The sequence below is a fragment of the Cryptomeria japonica genome, chromosome 4, assembly GCF_030272615.1.
Source record: "Cryptomeria japonica chromosome 4, Sugi_1.0, whole genome shotgun sequence".
Classification (NCBI taxonomy): domain Eukaryota; kingdom Viridiplantae; phylum Streptophyta; class Pinopsida; order Cupressales; family Cupressaceae; genus Cryptomeria; species Cryptomeria japonica.
This window is the reverse complement of record NC_081408.1, coordinates 773,972,644-773,993,621: the sequence shown is the minus strand read 5'-3', so window position 1 is coordinate 773,993,621 and position 20,978 is coordinate 773,972,644. Positions and strand designations below refer to the sequence as shown.

Below are 20,978 nucleotides of genomic sequence, written 5' to 3'. Positions count from 1 at the left end.
CATATACTCAATCATTTGACTAAATCTATATATATATATATATATATATATAGGTGGCAGATTTTTTTTTAAGCAGCATGTTGCATAGGAGTCGACAAAGTGAAGTCGACTTGGCATAAAGTTAATGCCACTAAGACTTGGTAGTAATTGCAAAGTAAACGGTATTGAATGCAACTCCTAGGAAACTCTTGCTGCAAACACTTTGAATTTGATATGATCACGGACTTGTTGATGTGTTTTTTGTACACAACCAAACATAGAATAAAATACCTAAAGGTACCTTATCCTCTCTTGAGCAAAGTTTCCCGACTGCTGAAGATCTTGCCGAAGGATCAGTCGAGGCAACTCCAAGGTTCTTGTATGTAGGATCTCTACTCGTGGATAAGCTCTTTGCAGTACAATGTGATTTTGCTGGAATCACAAGGGGACTTACACTTGATGACTGAACGTCTGATTTGCTTTGAATATTGTTGGAACACAGGATTTCACTAGTCTAGATTTTGAAAAAAAAAAACGAAAAGGATGAGGGCGAGGAAAGGATCTAATTCTGACACTAAGAATGTAGGAGCAATGAATAACCTTTGATGAAACTCTAACTAAGTCTTGTTTTGACATCTCAGGACCATCTCCACAAGGTTAGTGCGATCTTCGAAGGAAAGTTTTATGATGTTCAGATCATCGCTACAGGCCTAGACACCATCAGGCTGATGCATATCAGTGAAGAAGCGACAATTGAAGTTAAGCTTAAGCTAAATGATTCCAGTTGACTACACAAGGCAAGTCTACAATCAACAAACTGCTAGTAGTATGGATAAACAAATTTCACCATCAATCAAACACATTTCTTCCATTCATCTAATAACATGAAATCAAATCTGAGAAGTATAAAGACCATGCAAATTGTTGAATCGACCCATAGATTTCACCATTTCTTCAATGAAGTTTACAAGTCTTTTACAACAACATCTTGGCAACAATCCTTGCCTTCTCTTTCTATTCTACTCTAATTGCTATTCTATCAACTGACTATTCACTATTAGCTAACTATTCACCTTCTAACTACTGACTAACTATTAGCCCTTTACAAATGAGGAGCCAGGGCTTATATAGCACCCTCAATACAATTCAATGGCTCAAATCAACTTGAGATCAATGACCGAGATTTTACAATGAAAACCCTAATTAGGGTTTGTTACAACAAACTCAATTCTGGCCAATGAAATAATTGCATTATTTGGACACATGTCTTCTCTAGAATATTCAACCAATGGATAACCGGGGTAGGTACATCGAAGTTTGTGTCATCTTTGATGAGTCGGGTACATTGAATCTGGACACGCTGGGGTGGAACAACCCAACTGGAGGAATGATGACTGAGACACCACCTTGTTTGACACTTGCAACTTGGTTGATGTTCAATTTGATGATGCTGAGAAGCTAACTTTAATTTCTTTTGAGACTATCTGCTTCTTCAATGGACCCTTGTTTTAACCTCCTTTGTCTTTGATGTGTAGGATGGATGGTGTACCTTTCCTTCAAATGCTGGACTGGAAGAGGTCCTCCTTGATGATGCTGGACTGGAGGAGGTCGTCCCTGCTGATGTTGGACTGGAGGAGGTCGTCCCTACTGATGTTGGACTAGAGGAGGCCATCCTTGCCCTGGCTTGGTCTTCTTTCACCTGCAAGACAAACCATAAAATAATTAAGGACACATAATATATTTATTCTAACATAGCATTTTATACCTTAAATCATCAACAAGAAGACATCAAAATGAAGTTTGCTCAAGGTTCTCCCCAGGGACAGGCTCTATAAGAATTTCGCCCTGGACCCTCTGGAAGGGTCAGGAGTGAATTTTGCATTCCTGGCCAATTTAGACCTCTTTTCAACATTACCTCACAATTAGCTCCTCGCCTGGCCCAAACAAGGTAAAAAAAATAGGAGTTTCAAAAGATTTCGCCCTGGACCCTCTGGAAGGGTCCGGAGCGAATTTTCTTGGTTAGGCCTCAATTACTCCATTTTTTGACTTCAAAATCCTCCGGAAGGTGAGCATATGCTTGTTTTAGTCCAACAAAGTCTAGGGATCCATCCTTTTAGTTTCTCACATGGGCAAATTAGGTGAAAATGGGAATTTCGCCCTGGACCCTCTGGAAGGGTCAGGAGCGAAATTCCTTCTTTAGGCTTCATTCTACACTTCCTTTACCTCAATTCATCTTGCAAGGCTTAAATAACCTCCCTCCAGACTTTTCATGACTTAGGAATCAAAATCTTGTCTTGACACAGGGGAAATAGTGATTTAGATGAATTTTGCTCTGGACCCTTTGGGAGGGTCAAGAGCGAAATTCACTTTTTGCTTGCCTATTCACACCCAATTTCATTTTCTTCACCTCACTTCATCTGGACTCCCTCACATTGAATCCACTTCCCAACTTGGCAACATTGGTTTGATCTTCACAAGGCCTAAAAAGTCAAATTCGCTCAAAAACCTAGCCAGGGATAGGACCTATCCAAAATTTCGCACTGGACCCTTTGAAAGGGTCAGGAGCGAAATTCTCATTTTAGCTCAAGATTCACACTTTTGATGGTCAAACATCTTTCCAAGGCATTCCAAATAGTTTTTCTCACCCTAGTCCAGGCCTGACTTAGCACAAAATTTGGAGAAAACGATGGTTTTAGTGTTTTTCGCTCTGAACCCTTTGGAAGGGTCAAGAGCGAATTTCTTCCTCTAGCCCAAAATCATCATTTTTGGAGACCAAAATCCATTCAAGGGCAATCTCAAGGGCTTCTATCATCTTTGTCCAGGCCTGGCTTGGTCTAAATGCGAAAGGAATAGGTGGATTTTAGAATTTCGCTCTGGACCCTTTGGAAGGGTCAGGAGCGAAATTCTTGATTTGGCTCAATTCCTTCAATTTCAATGTTTCCTAGCAACTTGAAGTTACTCCTAAAGACTTCTTCCATCCTAATTCACTTTAGTTTGCAATTGTCTTGTCACAAATTTGGAAAAAAGGTGGTTTTGGTGAAATTTCGCCCTGGACCCTCTGGAAGGGTCAGGAGCGAATTTCTTAATTTAGGCTTATTCCTCCATCATTTCAAGTTGAATTCACCTCAAAAGGCTAGAAAACACTTCTCCTCTCACATTCAACCCAAGTTTGACTTGATTTTGCAAGGGAAAATACGTGGTTGAAGAATTTTCGCCCTGGACCCTTTGGAAGGGTCAAGAGCGATTTTCATCATTTGGCTCAATTCCTTCAATCTTGATAATCATTGGCAATTTGGAGTCATTCCTAAGGCCTTCTTTAATCATGATCCACACTAGATTTGGCATGAAACTAAGGGAAAAGATAGGTTTTGCACAATTTCGCCCTGAACCCTCTGGAAGGGTCAGGAGTGAATTTCCCTTTCTAGACCAAAATCATCATTCTTTCAATCCCAATCTTCTTTGCAAGGTAAAATCTCCTCTCTCTTCGCCTTAGGAACAAGGTCTAAGCTCAAGCAAGGTTAAAAATATAGGCTTGTAAGGAATTTCGCTCTGGACCCTTTGGAAGGGTCAGGAGCGAAATTTCCTTCCTTGGCTAAAACAATCTTTCCTCAACTCTTTCAAACATTCCCAAAGGCCACAACATGTTCATTCTCCCTTTCAACATGCCTTGGACATCAAAATTTGGTCGAACAAGGAAGGGAAAGAGGTCTAAGTAGATTTTTGCCTTGGACCCTCTGGAAGGGTCAAGAGCGAAAATCATTTTTTAGGCTTGATTCTTCAGTTCTCCAATTCCAAACCACCTCAAGAGGCAAAGACATGCTATCTCACTTCCATCCACGCCATAAAAACCCAAGGACTTGACCTTATCCAAGGAAAAATAGGTGTTTCTAGGAATTTCGCTCTAGACCCTTTGGAAGGGTCAGGAGCGAAATTCACTATTTGGCTCAAAATCCTTCATTTTTCAATGCTTTCAAACATTTGCAATGGCAAAAGATGTCCATCCTTCCTTTCAAGATGCCTTGCAAATCAAAATTTGGTCAAACTAGGGAGGAAATGAGCCTTAGGAGGATTTTCGCTCTGGACCCTTTGGAAGGGTCAGGAGCGAAAATCTTAGTTTAGGCTTGATCACTCACTTTTCAAACTTCAAACCACCTCAAGAGGTAAACTTAGATCATTTTTCACCTAAGGAACAAGGATTGATGCCAAAATCAAGTAGCAAATGAGGTTTATAGTGAATTTCGCTCTGGACCCTTTGGAAGAGTCAGGAGCGAAATTCTCTTTTAGGCTAAAATCTTGATCTTCCAAAGCATCCCACTCCCTCTCAGGGCCAAAACATACTAATTCCTTCTCCATCATGCCAAAGCTTAGCCAAAATAAGGAGGAAAATAAGAGCTACAAAGATTTTCGCTCTAGACCCTTTGGAAGGGTCAGGAGCGAAAATCATGTTTTGGGTTTGATCCTTGACTTTTCCAACTCATCCTCTTTGGGGGGCAAACATAGATTACTTTCCTTTCATTTCCACCTTGGTCCTAACTCTAGCTAAAGGAAAAATGAGTGTTTTTAAGAATTTCGCTCTGGACCCTTTGGAAGGGTCAAGAGAGAAATTCACCCTTTAGGCTAGAATCCTTCATTCTTTTCGCCTTTACTCATCTCCTAAGGCTAGAACATGTCAAAACACCCTTATACATGCCTAAGGAACTACGAACTTGACCAAGACAAGGAAGAAACTGAGGTCCTCAAGGATTTTCGCTCTGGACCCTTTAGAAGGGTCAGGAGCGAAAATCATGTTCTTGGCTAGCTTCTCACTTAGGTTCACCTCATTCTCCCCCAAACTTGATCAAATCAACTTCCTCCTCTCACTACCAAGATAATCTATCACCCAACTTGGTCCAGGCAAGGTCAGACTAGGTTTTAAGGCCAAAGGAAGGCAAAAAGGGAAGGATTTCGCTCTGGACCCTTTGGAAGGGTCAGGAGCGAAATCCTCTTTTAAGGCTAGCTTTCATCATCCCAAGGTCTAAAATCTCTTCTCTAAGGCAAAGTTGCATCAAGCCCTCTCAATTATGCCTTGAAAGTCTATAACTTTGGTCATATCCCAGAGCAAAGTGGAGGAAAATTGGATTTCACTCTGGACCCTTTGGAAGGGTCAGGAGCGAAATCTTCATTTTGGGCTTAATTCACCTCCTTTTCCACTTGACTCTGCCTTTGTCTTGATCTTTGATTCATTCCTTCGATGTCTTAGCCAAATTTGTTCAACCACTCAATGAATTCCTCGAACTCAAACGGGATACCACCAGCAAAACCAAGCCTAAAGAAGACCTTGAAAGAAACCCTAACTTGGAGCATCCACTGACCCATCCTAGCTCAAGCAGAGCCGGCTATCCAACGATCCCCCCTGACAGCACTCATCCTGCAAAGGCTAACAGGCAAAACCCTAAAAAAAACCAAAAAGCAAACACTAGAAAGCAAAAAGCAGGGGTCCCCATTTGCAATGGGGCGATGTGTGAATACGTCTCAACAAGACTTTAGCAAGTAGAGTTTGAATTAAACTTGAACACTGCATGAAATACATCCGCTGTGTTTGAGGAGATACGTGGAGATTATAGATGAAACAAATCTCTCGTGGTCAAGTTAACTGTAAGACGTGCTGCAACGTGGCATGAGAAACTTGAACAATAGTGTTTGTCAGCCAAAATGATAGCAGATAATATAGCTTGCATTTAACATAAATTGGAAGCTCTAGCACACAGAATGGAAGGAGGATGAATATTGAAGACAGAGAGGATATAAACACAGAAGGGAGATCATATAACAGCGACAGTAATATTCAGAATAGGAAAGAATATAGAGCAATTGAGAAGAAAAGAAATGCAGTAAGAAGATTTCCATAGGTGGTTCGGCATCTATCATTTGGAATCTAAAGCTTGAATTCACAGGTAGGCTCATTCTCTTGCAAGTTTGGGTTGTAGAAATCTAAAAAGAAAGAATGTTTTTATTTTGATCAGATTTAGACGATAATCAAAAGAAGAAATTAGAATCATGGTATTAGATTTCCAGATTTGAAACCATATTAATTTGTTTTTAGAATAAGTTTCTTATAAAAGAAGATGCAATGATGAAATATTTCTTTATATTGGTGATACTCATAGTATGAACCTTAGAATTTAGACAACCAAAACATGTAGAATGATGGAGAGCTTATGCACTCTAACTTGAAATTTGGAAACCAAAGGAAATGGAATACTAGTTATTGTATGGTAATGTTAGTAGGATGTTATGAGAAATAGATAAAAGAAAGTGTACTCATACTTTTATTTCTCAATTTTATTTTCTTTTATATGTTAAAAATGCATACATGTGTTACACCTTGTTTTAAATTTCTTTTTAATTTGCTCAGAAAGTTGTAAACGAAAGATTGTCTTCTTTATATTTATCTTTGATATCATATGAACTTAGGAAGCTAGTTATGCTTTTGTTTGTGGGGAAAGTTACCTTCCAAGACAGGTGCCGAATGTGAAATCATAGAGAAAACAGTTTGTTTTTCCAAACTATATTTTATTGTTGTCCATGGCATTATACTCGGCCGAGTAGCTCATTGACCATTGTAATAGATGGATTTATTTATGCTCAACACCATATCATTGATTGATCGTGCTTGTTTCTTTATTGAAATAGAAAATTGAAAATGCATGTATCATTCTAGGCCCGCACCAATTTCCATCTTGTCTATCGAATTCTTTTTGCTAAGCAATTCGTGCAGGGTTGGGTATTCTTGATTGACCGAGAATTTCGGGGAAGTGTAAGCTTCAAGGTTGGGTGGAAAAAGCACCTGAATCTTGTTCTCATCTTCATTCTAAAGATTGTATTGAAGATAGCTTGGATTGTAGATCAAAAGACGCATCTCATCCTTTACTTTGTGTTTTTTTTTTTTTGTTTTGTTTCTTGTTATTTGAACTTAAGGCATTAGAAAGGCCTAAGTATTGTATGTAGATAGGATTAAAATACTACTACAATTTCCTATTGAATGAAAAATCTTTCTCTTTATAGAAATCTCATGTTTATTATGATATCATTGGAATCATCAATTAGAGCTTAGGATGGAAAAGTGTAAGAAAATAGACTTATTAAAGGAATTATGAGTTTATTTAAGAATAAAGAGTATTTTGTTTTATAATTGAATTTAGAATGAATTACGTCTTTAAATTTTGGTATCAGAGTGCTAGGTTATATAACACTAGGGCCTATGAGCCACTTCGCAAATTAAACCTTGGGGGTAACAACCTTTTTGTTGAAACTTACAGAAATGGTGCGAACAAAGCAAACGGCTCGTAAATCCGTTGCAGGAAATGCACAATATCTACGAGTCAAAAAATATCCCATATCTTTTTATAGACATGTTGATGGTAACCACCTGAGAGGAGGAGGATGGTTAAGTGAAGAAGAAATTTTCCCTTCTATTGTGAAACAAGTTCATGGCCTTCCTGATGAAGGGAAGAAGGGATCAACTCTTGAACCAAAGAGGAAAGAAATACCTAATCATGTTGAGCTAGGAAAGGGAATTTTACCTACCGAATCTCTTGGAAATAAGACTAGTATGACTATCCTAGTCAAGGAGATGAAAGAAAACGAAGAACGTCTATTTGAGTATCTTCCTTTTGAGTCGATTGTAATTAGTTCTAATGAGTCAAAAGGATATACCCCACTTAGTTCTAATGAGTCAGAAGGATATACCCCCTTGACTCCATGGATAGAGTGATATAATTATGGAATGTCACTTATTACAATCAATAAATAAAGTTGCTATTTTATAATCAGTTTGGCGTCATAATAAGTGGAGATGAGCACTTTTAAGTATGTTTCTTATGCTGAATATTTGTAGTTTAGACCTTAGTTTATATAACAATGATAGTTATCTTAAGAACCTAGACGCAATGGAAGTTTGACTTATTTAACTATGTCCTTTACTAGTATTATTTTGTCTTGTTCCTTGTGAAAGATATAGATATTATTCTATTTTACTCTATGACTGTAGTGTGTAAGGTAGATTTTATAGGAAATTTTGTAAAGGAGGAAATTTTAAGGGAAATTTTATAGGAGATTTTCAGGTATGAAATGTGCAACTTTTGTCAATTTATCCACAGCTACTAAGATGGTATCATGCTTGTTTTTTCTCATAGGTAATCCTTGGATAAAATCCATACTGATTACTTGCCACTTATACTCTGGTATAACATGTTGAAACAAAAGTCTTGCCGGATGAACATGCTCATCTTTCACTCGCTGGCATTCCAAACACTATGCCACATACTCAATCACCTCTTTCCCGAGTTTAGGCCAAAAATACAAAGATCTCAATTCAGCTACCATCTTTGTCACTCCAGGATGTCCTGAATAAGGTGTATTGTGCACCTCATGCAATATTAATTTCCTTAAATCTCCACCTTCATGAATGTACATCCTTCCTTGGTACCTCAAAATACCATCAGGTTCCAACTCATATCCATCAAATCGATGATTTGAAGGATCTACTCCCAAGGCTTGCTCAACCCTTAGGTAATGCTCATCTTCAGAAAGATTTTGCAACACTTGCTGCTTCAAGTTTGACCTTGTAGTAACCATAGCAGATAGATGTCTTCTTCTGTTGAGAGCATATGCTACCCTATTTTCCTTTCCTTTGATATATTCAATACCAAAATCATACTCACGAATTCAAGCCACCTTCTTTGTCTTGCATTAAGGTTAGGTTGTGTAAAGATATATTTCAATCCTATGTGGTCTGTCTTCAGCTCAAATGGCTTCCCTAAAAGGTAATGTCTCCACATTTGTAATGCATGAACAATAGCTAAGAGCTTCAAGTCATGTGGTGCATAGTTCAATTCATATTGCTTTAATTTCCTAGATTCAAAAGCAACCACCTTTCCTTCCTGCATTAACACTTCTCCTACACCTTCACCTGAGGCATCTGTAATCACTGTGAAGTGTCCATTAGGATCCGGTATACTCAAGACTGGTGTTGTTGTCAATTTCTGCTTCAAGAGCTGAAATGACTCCACACTTCTCAATCCACTCAAATTTCTTTCCCTTCTTCTCAAGTGAAGTAATCGGTGTTGCTCTCTTTGAAAAACCTTCCACATACTTCCTGTAATATCCTGCAAGACCCAAAAAACTTCTGACCTCTATAACACTCTGAGGTGTTGGCCAATCAACAATTGCCTCTATTTTTGCAGGATCAACTGAAATTCCTTCAATAGATATAACATGACCTAAGTAGTGCACCTTTTCCTAAAAGAAAGCACACTTTGAAAACTTTCCAAAAAGCTTTCGATCCCTTAATCGTTGCAAAACTATCCTTAAGTGCTTCTTGTGTTCCTCTTCATTCTTGGAATAAATTAATGTCATCAATGAATATAAGCACAAAATCATCCAGGTACTCTCTAAAAATGTTGTTCATAAGGTTCGTGAACATTGTTGGGGCATTGGTTAGACCAAAAGGTACAACCGTGAACTCATAGTATCCATACCGAGTTCAAAATGTTGTCTTAGGAATATCCTCATCCTTAATCCTCAACTGCTGATAACCTAATCAAAGATCGATCTTAGAGAATACTGTAGCACCCTTCATTTGATCAAAAAGTTCATCTATTCTTGGAAAAGGATATCTATTCTTAATGGTTGCCTTGTTTAACATCCTGTAGTCGATACATAACCTCAAAGTACCATCCTTCTTCACAAAGATTACTGGTGCACCCCATGGGGATACACTAGATCTTATGAAACCTTGCCTAAGCAATTCCTACAATTGAGCCTTAAGCTCATACAATTTGTGGTTGTCATTCTATATGGAGCATTAGATTGTGGCTCATTTCCAGGTAAGAGTTCTATAAAGAAATCAAATTCCCTTTTTGGTGGTAACTTAGTAAGGTCTTTTGAAAAAATATCCAAAAACTGTCTGAGAACTGGATAATCCTTAGGTCTCTTCTTGGCATTATCCAAGTCACTTACAATAACAGCAAAGATAGAACATCCCTTCCTTTGGGCTTTCTTGAGTTGCATAGCTGAGATGTGTCTTAATTCAAGAGGCTTTTGAGACCCAAGAATCTCAACCGGATTTCCTGAATCATCTATGCAACTAATAACCTTATCTTCACAGTTTATTACAGCTTTGTGCTCAGTTAACCAATTGATACCTAAGATCACGTCATACGATCCTAGTGGTGCCACATATAGATTAATGTCAGTTTGGAAACTAGGAAGCTCTAAATCACTGCAAAATAGACATGAATCTACCCTCTTCTCTACTCGATTTCCATATTGAACCATCCATGCATTTGACATATAACCAAGTCTAATAGATAATCTAGAAACTACTTTAAGATCAGTAAAGCATTCAGTAGCTCATGTATCTATCAAAATAGAAATTGACTGACCAAAAAGCTTACCCGTCATCTGGATAGGTGAAGCCTAAAAATCAGCCTGGCGGTTGTCAACCGCTACATGAATCTGATGTTGTGAAGCTCCTTGCTGATTTCCTCCTCTTTGTGCAGTGGTACGTTGTGGACAATTTGAAGCATAATGATTTCTCCCACAGTTGTAACATCCATCTTTAGGTCCTAGGTGTCCACCTGATCTATTCCTGTCAAAGTTCTCCCTAGTATTGGGATTAGTAAAGTTGGTGTTACTATTCACTTTCTTGTTTCCACCCTGGTTCACTCTTCCTTTCTCTTGAGTGTTAGGTCCTTTTTTCAGATTCCTTATCTGTCGGTTGCCCTTCTGATGATCATTATTTTGAAAATTCCTATTCCCAAAACCCGGTTTGGTATTCACATTCTTTCGGAAATTTGCCAGCTGCTGCAACTTTTGTTCGTGTTTAGTTGCTTTCTCAAAGACTTCCTCCATAGTCAATGGATTATGAATACCCACTTCTGCTCCAACGTGAGTCCTCAAACCCAAGATGAACTTCCGAATGCGGAATCGTTCATCCATCTGGTATTGTGAAACATACTTTAGGAGATTGGTGAACTTCTCCCAATATTGAGTGACTGTCATACCACCTTGTGTCAAATTCTGGAATTCAGTCATCTTCTTGTCGAAGAATAACTGAAAAAGTCACCTCTTCCTAAATGATTGCAAAAATAGTTCCCAAGTAAAATATCAACAGGCTGTAACTTCTTCTCAGATTTCTCATTGTCCCACCATGTCGCAGCTTCTCCAGTAAGCTGATAGGCAGCCCATACTGCTTTAGTTTCATTGGACATGTTACGAAGCTCAAAATACTTCTCCATCTCAATTACCCAAGCTTCAGCACCATCACCAATGGTCTTACCATCGAAATTAGGTGGGGCTATCCTATTCCAATCTTTGGCTAACTCTCCTTCAATCCTAGCTCGATAATCAAGTTGTTCCTCAGCTCTAGGAATTTCATTTCGAACCTCACCAACCCTTCGAACTTCTTGTTTGATTCCATCCATCCTAGCATTCTGCTGATTCAAAAGATCAAGAATCTGATCAAGTCTTTCATTTCCGTTGTTTGATCCAGCTCTAGTAGTTCTAGAACTCATTGCAATTCAATAATTCCTGCACCAAGGAATGTTTCTTTAGCGAAATATGTCGACAAGGGCAACAATATCCATAGTCTCTAACCAAACAAAATTTCCTATAAAATCTACCTTATACACTACGGTCATAGAGTACAATAAAATAATATCTATATCTTTCACAAGGAACAAGACTGAATAATACTAGTAAAAGACATAGTTAAATAAATCAAACATCCATTGGGTCTAGGTTCTTAAGATAACTATCATTGTTATATAAACTAAGGTCTAAACTACAAATATTTAGCATAAGAAACATACTTAAAAGTGCTCATCTCCACTTATTATGACACCAAACTGATTATAAAATAGCAACTTTATTTATTGATTGTAATAAGTGACATTACATAATTATATCACTCTACTCATGGAGTCAAGGGGGTATATCCTTCTGAAGGACTAAACTACAAATATTTAGCATAAGAAACATACTTGAAAGTGCTCATCTCCACTTATTATGACACCAAATTGATTATAAAATAGCAACTTTATTTATTGATTGTAATAAGTGACATTACATAATTATATCACTCTACTCATGGAGTCAAAGGGGTATATCCTTCTGACTCATCAAAAATAAGTGGGGTATATCCTTCCGACTCATCAAAACTAATTACAATTGACTCAAAAGGAAGATACTCAAATAGATGTTCTTCGTTTTCTTTCATCTCCTTGACAGAGATAGTCATACTAGTCTTATTTCCAAGAGATTCGATAGGTAAAATTCCCTTTCCTAGATCAACATGATTAGGTATTTCTTTCCTCTTTGGTTCAAGAGTCGATTCCTTTTTCCTTTCATCAGGAAGGTCATGAACTTGTTTCTCAACAGAAGGGAAAATTTCTTCTTCACTTAACCATCCTCCTCTCAGGTGGTTACCATCAACAAGTCTAGAAAAAGATATGGGATCCTTTTAGACTCGCAAATATTGTGCATTTCCTGCAACGGATTTACAAGCCATTTGCTTTGTTCGCACCATTTTTGTAAGTTTCAACAAAAAGGTTGTTACCCTCAAGGTTTAATTTGCGAAGTGGCTCATAGGCCCTAGTGTTATATAACCTAGCGCTCCAATATCAAAATGTAAAGACGTAACTCATTTTAAATTCAATTATAAAACAAAATACTCTTTATTCTTAAATAAACTCATAATTCCTTTAATTAGTCTATTTTCTTACACTTTTCCATCCTAAGTTCTAATTGATGATTCCAATGATATCATAATAAACATGAGATTTCTATAAAGAGAAAGATTTTTCATTCAACGGGAAATTGTAGTAGTATTTTAATCCTATCTACATACAATACTTAGGCCTTTCTAATGCCTTAAGTTCAAATAACAAGAAACAAAAAAAAAACATAAAGTAAAGGATGAGATGCGTCCTTTGATCTGCAATCCAAGCTATCTTCAATACAATCTTTAGAATGAAGACAAGAATAAGATTCAAGTGCTTTTCCACCCAACCTTGAAGCTTACACTTCCCCGGAATTCTTGGTCAATCAAGAATACCCGACCTTGCACGAATTGCTTAGCAAAAAGAATTCGATAGACAAGATGGAATCTGGTGCGTGCCTAGAATGATACATGCATTTTCAATTTTCTAATTCAATAAAGAAACAAGCCCAATCAATCAAGGATATGGTAGAGACCATAAATAAATCCATCTATTTCAATGGTCAATGAACTACTTGGTCGAGTATAATGCCATGCACAGCAATAAAATATAGTTTGGAAAAGCAAACTGTTTTCTCTATGATTCCACATTCGGCACCCGTCCCAAAAGGTAACTTTCCCCACAAACAAAAACATAACTAGCTTCCTAAGTTCATATGATATCAAAGATAAATATAAAGAAGACATTCTTTCGTTCACAACTTTTTGAGCAAATTAAAAAGAAATTTAAAACAAGGTGCAACACATGTATGCATTTTTAACATATAAAATAAAATAAAATTTAGAAATAAAAGTATGAGTACACATTCTTTTATCTATTTCTCATAACATCCTACTAACGTTACCATACAATAACTAGTATTCCATTTCCTTTGGTTTCCGAATTTCAAGTTAGAGTGCATAAGCTCTCCATCATTCTACATGTTTTGGTTGTCTAAATTCTAAGGTTCATACTATGAGTATCACCAATATAAAGAAATATTTCATCATTGCATCTTCTTTTATAAGAACATATTCTAAAAAACAAATTAATATGGTTTCAAATCTGGAAATCTAATACCATGATTCTAATTTCTTCTTTTGATTATCATCTAAATCTGATCAAAATAAAAACATTCTTTCTTTTTAGATTTCTACAACCAAAACTTGCAAGAGAACGAGCCTACCTGTGAATTCAAGCTTCAGATTCCAAATGATAGACGTCGAACCACCTATGGAAATCTTCTTATTGCGTTTCTTTTCTTCTCAATTGCTCTATATTCTTTCCTATTCTAAATATTACTGTCGTTGTTATATGATCTCCCTTATGTGTTTATATCCTCTCTGTCTTCAATATTCGTCCTCCTTCCATTATGTGCGCTAGAGCTTCCAATTTATGTTAAATGCAAGCTATATTATTTGGTATCATTTTGGCTGACAAACACTATTGTTCAAGTTTCTCATGCCACCTTGCAGCATGTCTTACAGTTAACTTGGCCACGAGAGATTTGTTTCATCTATAATCTCCACGTATCTCCTCAAACACAACGGATGTATTTCATGCAGTGTTCAAGTTTAATTCAAACTCTACTTGCTAAAGTCCGTGATCATATCAAATTCAAAGTGTTTGCAGCAAGAGTCAACATCATTATCAACTTCTCCTTGACTCATAGTTTCCTAGGAGTTGCATTCAATACCGTTTACTTTGCAATTACTACCAAGTCTTAGTGGCATTAACTTTATGCCAAGTCGACTTCACTTTGTCGACTCCCATGCAACATGTTGCTTAAAAAAAATCCGCCACCTTTATATATATATATATAGATTTAGTCAAAAGATTAAGTATATGAACATAATGATTATGTATATGTATATATATAAATAATATTCAATGATTATTATTCGAACTCATATACATATATAACACGCATAATTATATATATATAAATATAACTTGTAAACAAAATAATATATATAGTTTCACCAAATCACACATCTCTGCACAAAAGAACATGTAATCATAGGGTCAATATTCATTTTCAAATCATTAACAAACTACATTCTCATAGAATAATAAAACATAATATTTTGCCATCACTCATGCAATTTCAATCACAAGATCAAATCATGCAACCAATGCACACATAAATAAGAATATACTTCAGTGGTGTGTGAGATTCCCATCTATTCTAGCAAAATCCAAGAGCTAAAACAACTCTACCCGACCTTCATCCACATTCACCTGTTCCTACATTCACTTGCACTCAATTGCTCATTAGCAATGATGATCCCAATTTCACAATAAGAATAATATTGATCATTCAATTGTATGTAAATCATTTCATTGCATTCATTCTCCTATCTTATTTCATTAACAATTCCATTTCAATTTCAATTTTATTGCATAAACGAAAAGTAAACATTATTTTCCTAATAAAATAATTATTGATAAATATGGTCCGTGAAATATGGGCTATGAGCATGAACTAGATGTGACAAGTGCTAAATGGACCATTCATGCTCATGAGAGATGGATAGCCTCCTAGGGAGTCTCTATGCTTCACCCCTATGAGCATCTATTAGATGCAATGAGTGCTAAATGGACCCCATTTATGCTCATGAGAGATGGGTTCATGTGAACCACGCTAACAAAATATGGATTACTAAGTTTGACTCAAAAAATACATAGTTAAATACTAATAAAACATTATAAGTTGGCACAATACAAAAAATACCTTCTACTTGTCAATAGATGACTAAAGGAGCTCTATAATGAATGTGATTCATAAGGCACAATACTCAATAAAAGTTTTGTAAATGGGTAGCAAGCTAGGGCCCTATAATTCCAAAACAAGGGCAATTCAATCTTATCCCTTGAAAAGGATTACGCCCCACCCATCAACGGCTAATTCCCAAGGAACCTTAGCCCCCCACACATTGATCTCGGGGCAAACTCCATAGTTAAATTTTCTTAAGTCAAAGTAGTTTTGTAGTAGGTGACCTCCCAAGAATTCATAATGCTTCACCCCTATGAGCATCACCTAAATGCTTTGAATTCCAAGAGACTATTCATGCTCGTGAGAGATGGGTTCGTGTTAAAAACTGATCATAAAACATGGACCAATTAGTTTGACCCAAAAACTACGTGTTTAAATCCTAGTAAAACGTCATAATTTAACACTGCAAAAAATACCTCCCCACTTGTTAGCACAAATATAACAAACCAACCACGACATATCAAACTGAACATATCAATAGACGCTCTGATCACCCATCACTACCTATAAATTGAGACATGCTCGACTATTCACAAATAAACCTCTTGTGAATCAAGACACTTAAATATCCACAAAAACAAGAATTTAAGGAGAAAGTGTGAACTGTCAAAGTCTACAATGAAACCATGAGTATATGCCAATTAAATCCCATTGATTCCTAGGAACAAACAAATAATGTCAGAAATAGATTCTTCACAAAAGAAAGTTGCTTATGATTGAACTTCTATCAGAATTAAGGAGGACAATTGTTCTGTAAATAATAACTTGCAACAGAATATTTTAAGTTGGTATACCTTTCCCCTCTGGTGATCTACAAGCAGCCCATCTGCATGATCTCCAACAACAACAACAAGCTTTTTATCGGGACTAAGAGACGTATGCTGTAAAAGATCAAAATTGTCTTTGTTAAAAAGATTTCCAACTCAAATTAATATATAATGCATTTCAAAATAATTCCTCAAATTGACATATACTAACATTCTAAGACTCAATAATATTTCCAAGGCTAACATGAAGTCAAACTGGATATTCAGTGCATTAAATATAATATTTAAATCTCATAAAAACAATCTTCAATGAAACAACACATACATTCACAGCCCAAGGATAGTAAGAACGCCCAAGTAGAGAAAATGTCTCAGTATCAAAAATCCGGACAACAGAATCATTATTTGAGGTCATCAATTGTGTTGCACCACTGCCAAAAATCATAAATCATCCTGTTAAATGGTAGGTATTCTACCCACAAAATTTATATTAAGTATCAATTGTTTGATAACTGAGTGTTCTCTTAGTTTACCTTGTACTATCATAGATCTCAATGGCATTGGTGATGGCGTTCTCATCACGAGTTATCTTTGCACAGTAGGATACTCCATGGCTATCTAAATTCTGGTGGCCATATTTCAAAAAGCATCAGCTGAGTAATTCATAATATCCCTCTAAAAGTATACAGAATCAGAGAATATTAGAACGGACTCTATCTACACAAAATGCAACCATCAACTCATAATATTCATGACTATGATAATGTGATAGACCATGTCTTCAAGCAACTTTCATCCATCCTGTGAAATAAAAGGTTGCAAAATACAAACATGACAGGTAGATGAGATAAATTGGAAAAACAACTTATGACAAGTAATCTCCTCCAAAATGTAACCAACATACTGGAGAACACTGTTTTAAAATTAGCAGGGTCTTGGTAGAAAAGAGAATGGTAAAATTCACCACATAAGCTCCATGGTTCAGATGGCATCCAAACAAAAAACAGGAACATCATACCTTGGCAATCATTTCTCCCTCAAATCCACCAGCAACCATAAGATTGTCCTTAACACACATTGTACTAATTTGGATTCTCCCGAGACCTTTTTGTACTGCCCATGGATTTTTCTCCACCTGCAAGAAATAGAGACTACACATAAGCTTTTCTAGACAGCACAGCTTTAGTTGATTGATTATCAAGTGTACAGCATCATAAAGTGCATACTCATTTCTTTTAAACAAACAGAACAGAAAGTTACTGATTAGACCTCTCTCGCAGGTGTGATGGGTCCAGCAACATTGAGAACTTCAGTGCTTTTTCTCTTTACCGAAGACCAATGCATAAGAGAATAGTTACTCATTAGGTACACATCATGCTTTGAAGATGCCCAAACGAGATTCCTCAACTGCAGACAAAGATGATTGGCATAGTAAGACAATGTCATTTAATGTTATCTACTCAGGAAGAAAAGTTATGAAGCATGTGATCATAAGTACTCAGAAAAAGTGAACCATAGCACTTGCTAAGTAAGAAATCAGTTTTTATGAGGTTAATTTTGTAATAATTGCATGGCAGTCCCAAAATGTCAACTCAACAATGAAGTATGACTTCTTGGCTGCTCATTGACTAAAATAACCTTCCATTGGAATATCCTCTCCAAATCAATAACAAATTATTGCATGCAGGAATACTGCTTAGACATGCATAGATGATAATTCGATTAGCATTTTGACCACCAAATTTATTGATTTATTTGAAAACACACATTTTATAGACATAAACTATGCCAACTTTAAAAATTTGTAAAAAATCTAATCATTGTTGAATATAACAAACATGAGCACAAAAATAGGATAACAAGTACACAATTTATCTTAACAACCTAATAATTAGGAGTGAAAGAATTTCACTTTATTACAAACGTCGAGCTCTTTCTCAATTATACATAGGGGCCACTTGAGCAGAAAGGATAGGCACTCAGTTGAAATGACGGCTGTTTGTCTTCCCAGCCTCAACAAGTAGGGGTACCCCACCCCAAGCTTAGTCCGAGCAATAAGACAATAGAAGGAAACAAGTGATGGAGTTGCAACAGAACAATCAAGCACACCTGGCAGCAAGCAATTGAAGATCAAGAGAGAAAATGAGATAGCCTAGATAAGAGAGTAGAAAACGTTACAGAAAGGTTGCCTGTCATACTCTTCTAAAGTGGAGTACCAAGATCCCCAACAAAACAATTGGACATCAGAACAGCAGGGTGGGAGATTCTATATACCATATAAATCCTCACAATAAGAGAAGCACTGGCCTCCACATGCAGAAAAGAGGGAAAATACTGCTGCAAGTAGTGCTGGAAAGGCCATTGGACCTGGTATTGACTTGGTGTAGCAACATAATAAGAAATACTAGAACCATTGAAAAGATAGCAACACTAAAAACAAAACCTATAGATGTCCAGAATGTGAAAAGGATTAGCACCAGATGAAATGCAGATGTTGCACTCTGTGCCAAGGTGGTCTACGTGTTGCCTCCCAACAATAAGATAAAGACTCTTCTAACAACCAAATAAAAGTCAAGCAACTGAATTGCTGCTAGGGTTGCAAAAGTCTCCAAAAGTCGAATCATGCTCATTTTTCCAAGCTAGTAGAGTGAATGGCGACAAGTTAGAAAAAATACACGACTACAAGTCTTGAAGGCATAATAAGAAAATAATTCCAATGGATTGGAAAAAGGAGAGCCAAATCCATACCCAAGATCCCAAAAGAAACCAAATTTGATAAAGAAAAGGAATTATTATAGCTTTAAAGACCATGGTCATAGATGATGACACCTAAAGAGAGTAACTAAACTTGTAGAAGCTCAAAGGAGGGTCATAATTATCAACAACTAATGTGGAAACACTAGGAGTAGATGCAGAGACAATTTCATGAAATTTGAATGAGAGAGCCTAGCATGGATGTATAGGAAACAAACTGATGTCATTGGATTTCTGCAAAAAGAATCTACAAAGTTAATTAACTGTGTCATACATTCATCTTGTTGTAGCATAGATTTTCTACACATCAATGCTAGGCTCTTTCTCATTCATGCAATCTTGCAAAGAATCTCTGCAAAAAAATCTACAAAGTTAATTAATTTTCTTGAAAACTTACAAAGATTTTATAGGTAAAACTATGCCACGTTTAATTTACCAAAACTATTTAAATGCTGTTGAACATAAACAATATGAGCACAAAAATAGGATAAAAAATAAACAACTTATCCTAGCGACCTAACAATCAGGAGTAAGTGAATCTTACTTTACTAACAGGATAAAGCATAGGGATAAAATAATAAAACTATCCATCCTCATCACCCCATGCTTACATTACATTGTCATACTTTCCAAAAACTAACTATAATTCCTGTCTTCTCCTCTACGTCTGTAGAAGATCAAAAAGTACTTGATCCAAAAGGATTTAGAAAAAATATAAAAAACAGGAAAATAGGAACAAAGAACAAGTTTCAGATACAAGGATAAGTGTCTGAGTGCCACAGATTGTACCAAACACAGACGACAACACAGTTGAGTAGATGACAACGCAAGTGCACTAAAGTCAAGACCACGACACAAGTGCACTAGCATCCAACACCATATTGTTGATGGCAATTTTACACACTACGCAACATAGATTAAAATACTAGGTATTCTATCCTCTCTTGAACAAAGACTCCCCAAATGCTTAGCTACATGATCAAGTGGAATGGCTCCAAGGTTCTTGAATGTCAGTCCTTGACGCGCTCTTGGATAGACTCAGTTGTTTGATATGATATTGCTGGAATCACAAGGTGGACTTACGTTGAATGCTTGAATGCTTTGAATGTCGCTAGAACGTAGAATTTCACTTGATTTTTAAAAAAAAGAAAAAAGGATATGGTTGAGAAAGCTAATCTACTCCTAGGAATGCAAGAGCGATGGACAATCTTTGATTGAACTCAACTAAGCTTTGTTTGACATGCAGCGAACATCTCCACAAGGCTTGTGCGATCTTCTAGGGATAGCTTGATGATTTTCAAATCACCACCACAAGCAAAGACACCATCAAGTTGATGCACATCAATAAAGAAGTGATAATTGAAGTTAAGCTTGGCTAAGATGGATCCAATTGACTACACAAGACACTTTACAATCAGCAAGGTGTTAGTAGTATGGAAGTACAAATTTCACCAATGATCACGCACAAGTTCTTCCATTCATCTAAACAACATGAAAATAAAACGAGAAGTAGAGATCATGCAAATTGTTGAATCAACATATCAATGTCACCATATCTTCAATGAAATTTACATGCTTCTTGCAACAAAGTCTTGGCAACAATCTTTACCTTCTCGTCCTGCTCTACTCTAACAATTATTTGCTTGCTACTTTCTACTACTATTAACCCTTTACAAATGAAGAAGTGGAGCCTTATATAGTGCTCTCATTACGATTGAATGGCTCAAATTGATTCACAATCAATGGCCAAGATCAAAAGATAGAAACCCTAATTAGGGTTTGTTATACCCATTACAAATCATTTAATGCTTGACCAATGATAAATTTACAATTGATGGGACACATGTCCTTCCTTGAATAATTGACCAATAAAAGACGATGGTAGGTGCATCGGACTTTGTGCCCACGTGGTAGTTATCTTCTTTGATGGATGCGCTAAGTACATTGAATCTGGTCGCCTTA

General features: G+C 36.6%; 1 protein-coding gene across 4 annotated transcripts in view; it reads right to left on the bottom strand.

Annotated features, from left to right (window-relative positions):
- The window catches only part of LOC131066637 (uncharacterized WD repeat-containing protein C2A9.03), a 63,006-nt gene that overhangs the window by 12,036 nt on the left and 29,992 nt on the right, over positions 1-20,978 (bottom strand). For all 4 annotated transcript variants that reach the window (XM_058001446.2, XM_058001448.2, XM_058001449.2 and 1 more), the window contains 5 exons: positions 17,532-17,669; positions 17,281-17,397; positions 16,796-16,887; positions 16,588-16,693; positions 16,290-16,376 (listed from right to left, as the gene is read on the bottom strand). In XM_058001446.2, the coding sequence (XP_057857429.2) occupies positions 16,290-16,376; positions 16,588-16,693; positions 16,796-16,887; positions 17,281-17,397; positions 17,532-17,669 (540 nt within the window). The remainder of the gene's footprint in view (positions 1-16,289; positions 16,377-16,587; positions 16,694-16,795; positions 16,888-17,280; positions 17,398-17,531; positions 17,670-20,978) is intronic.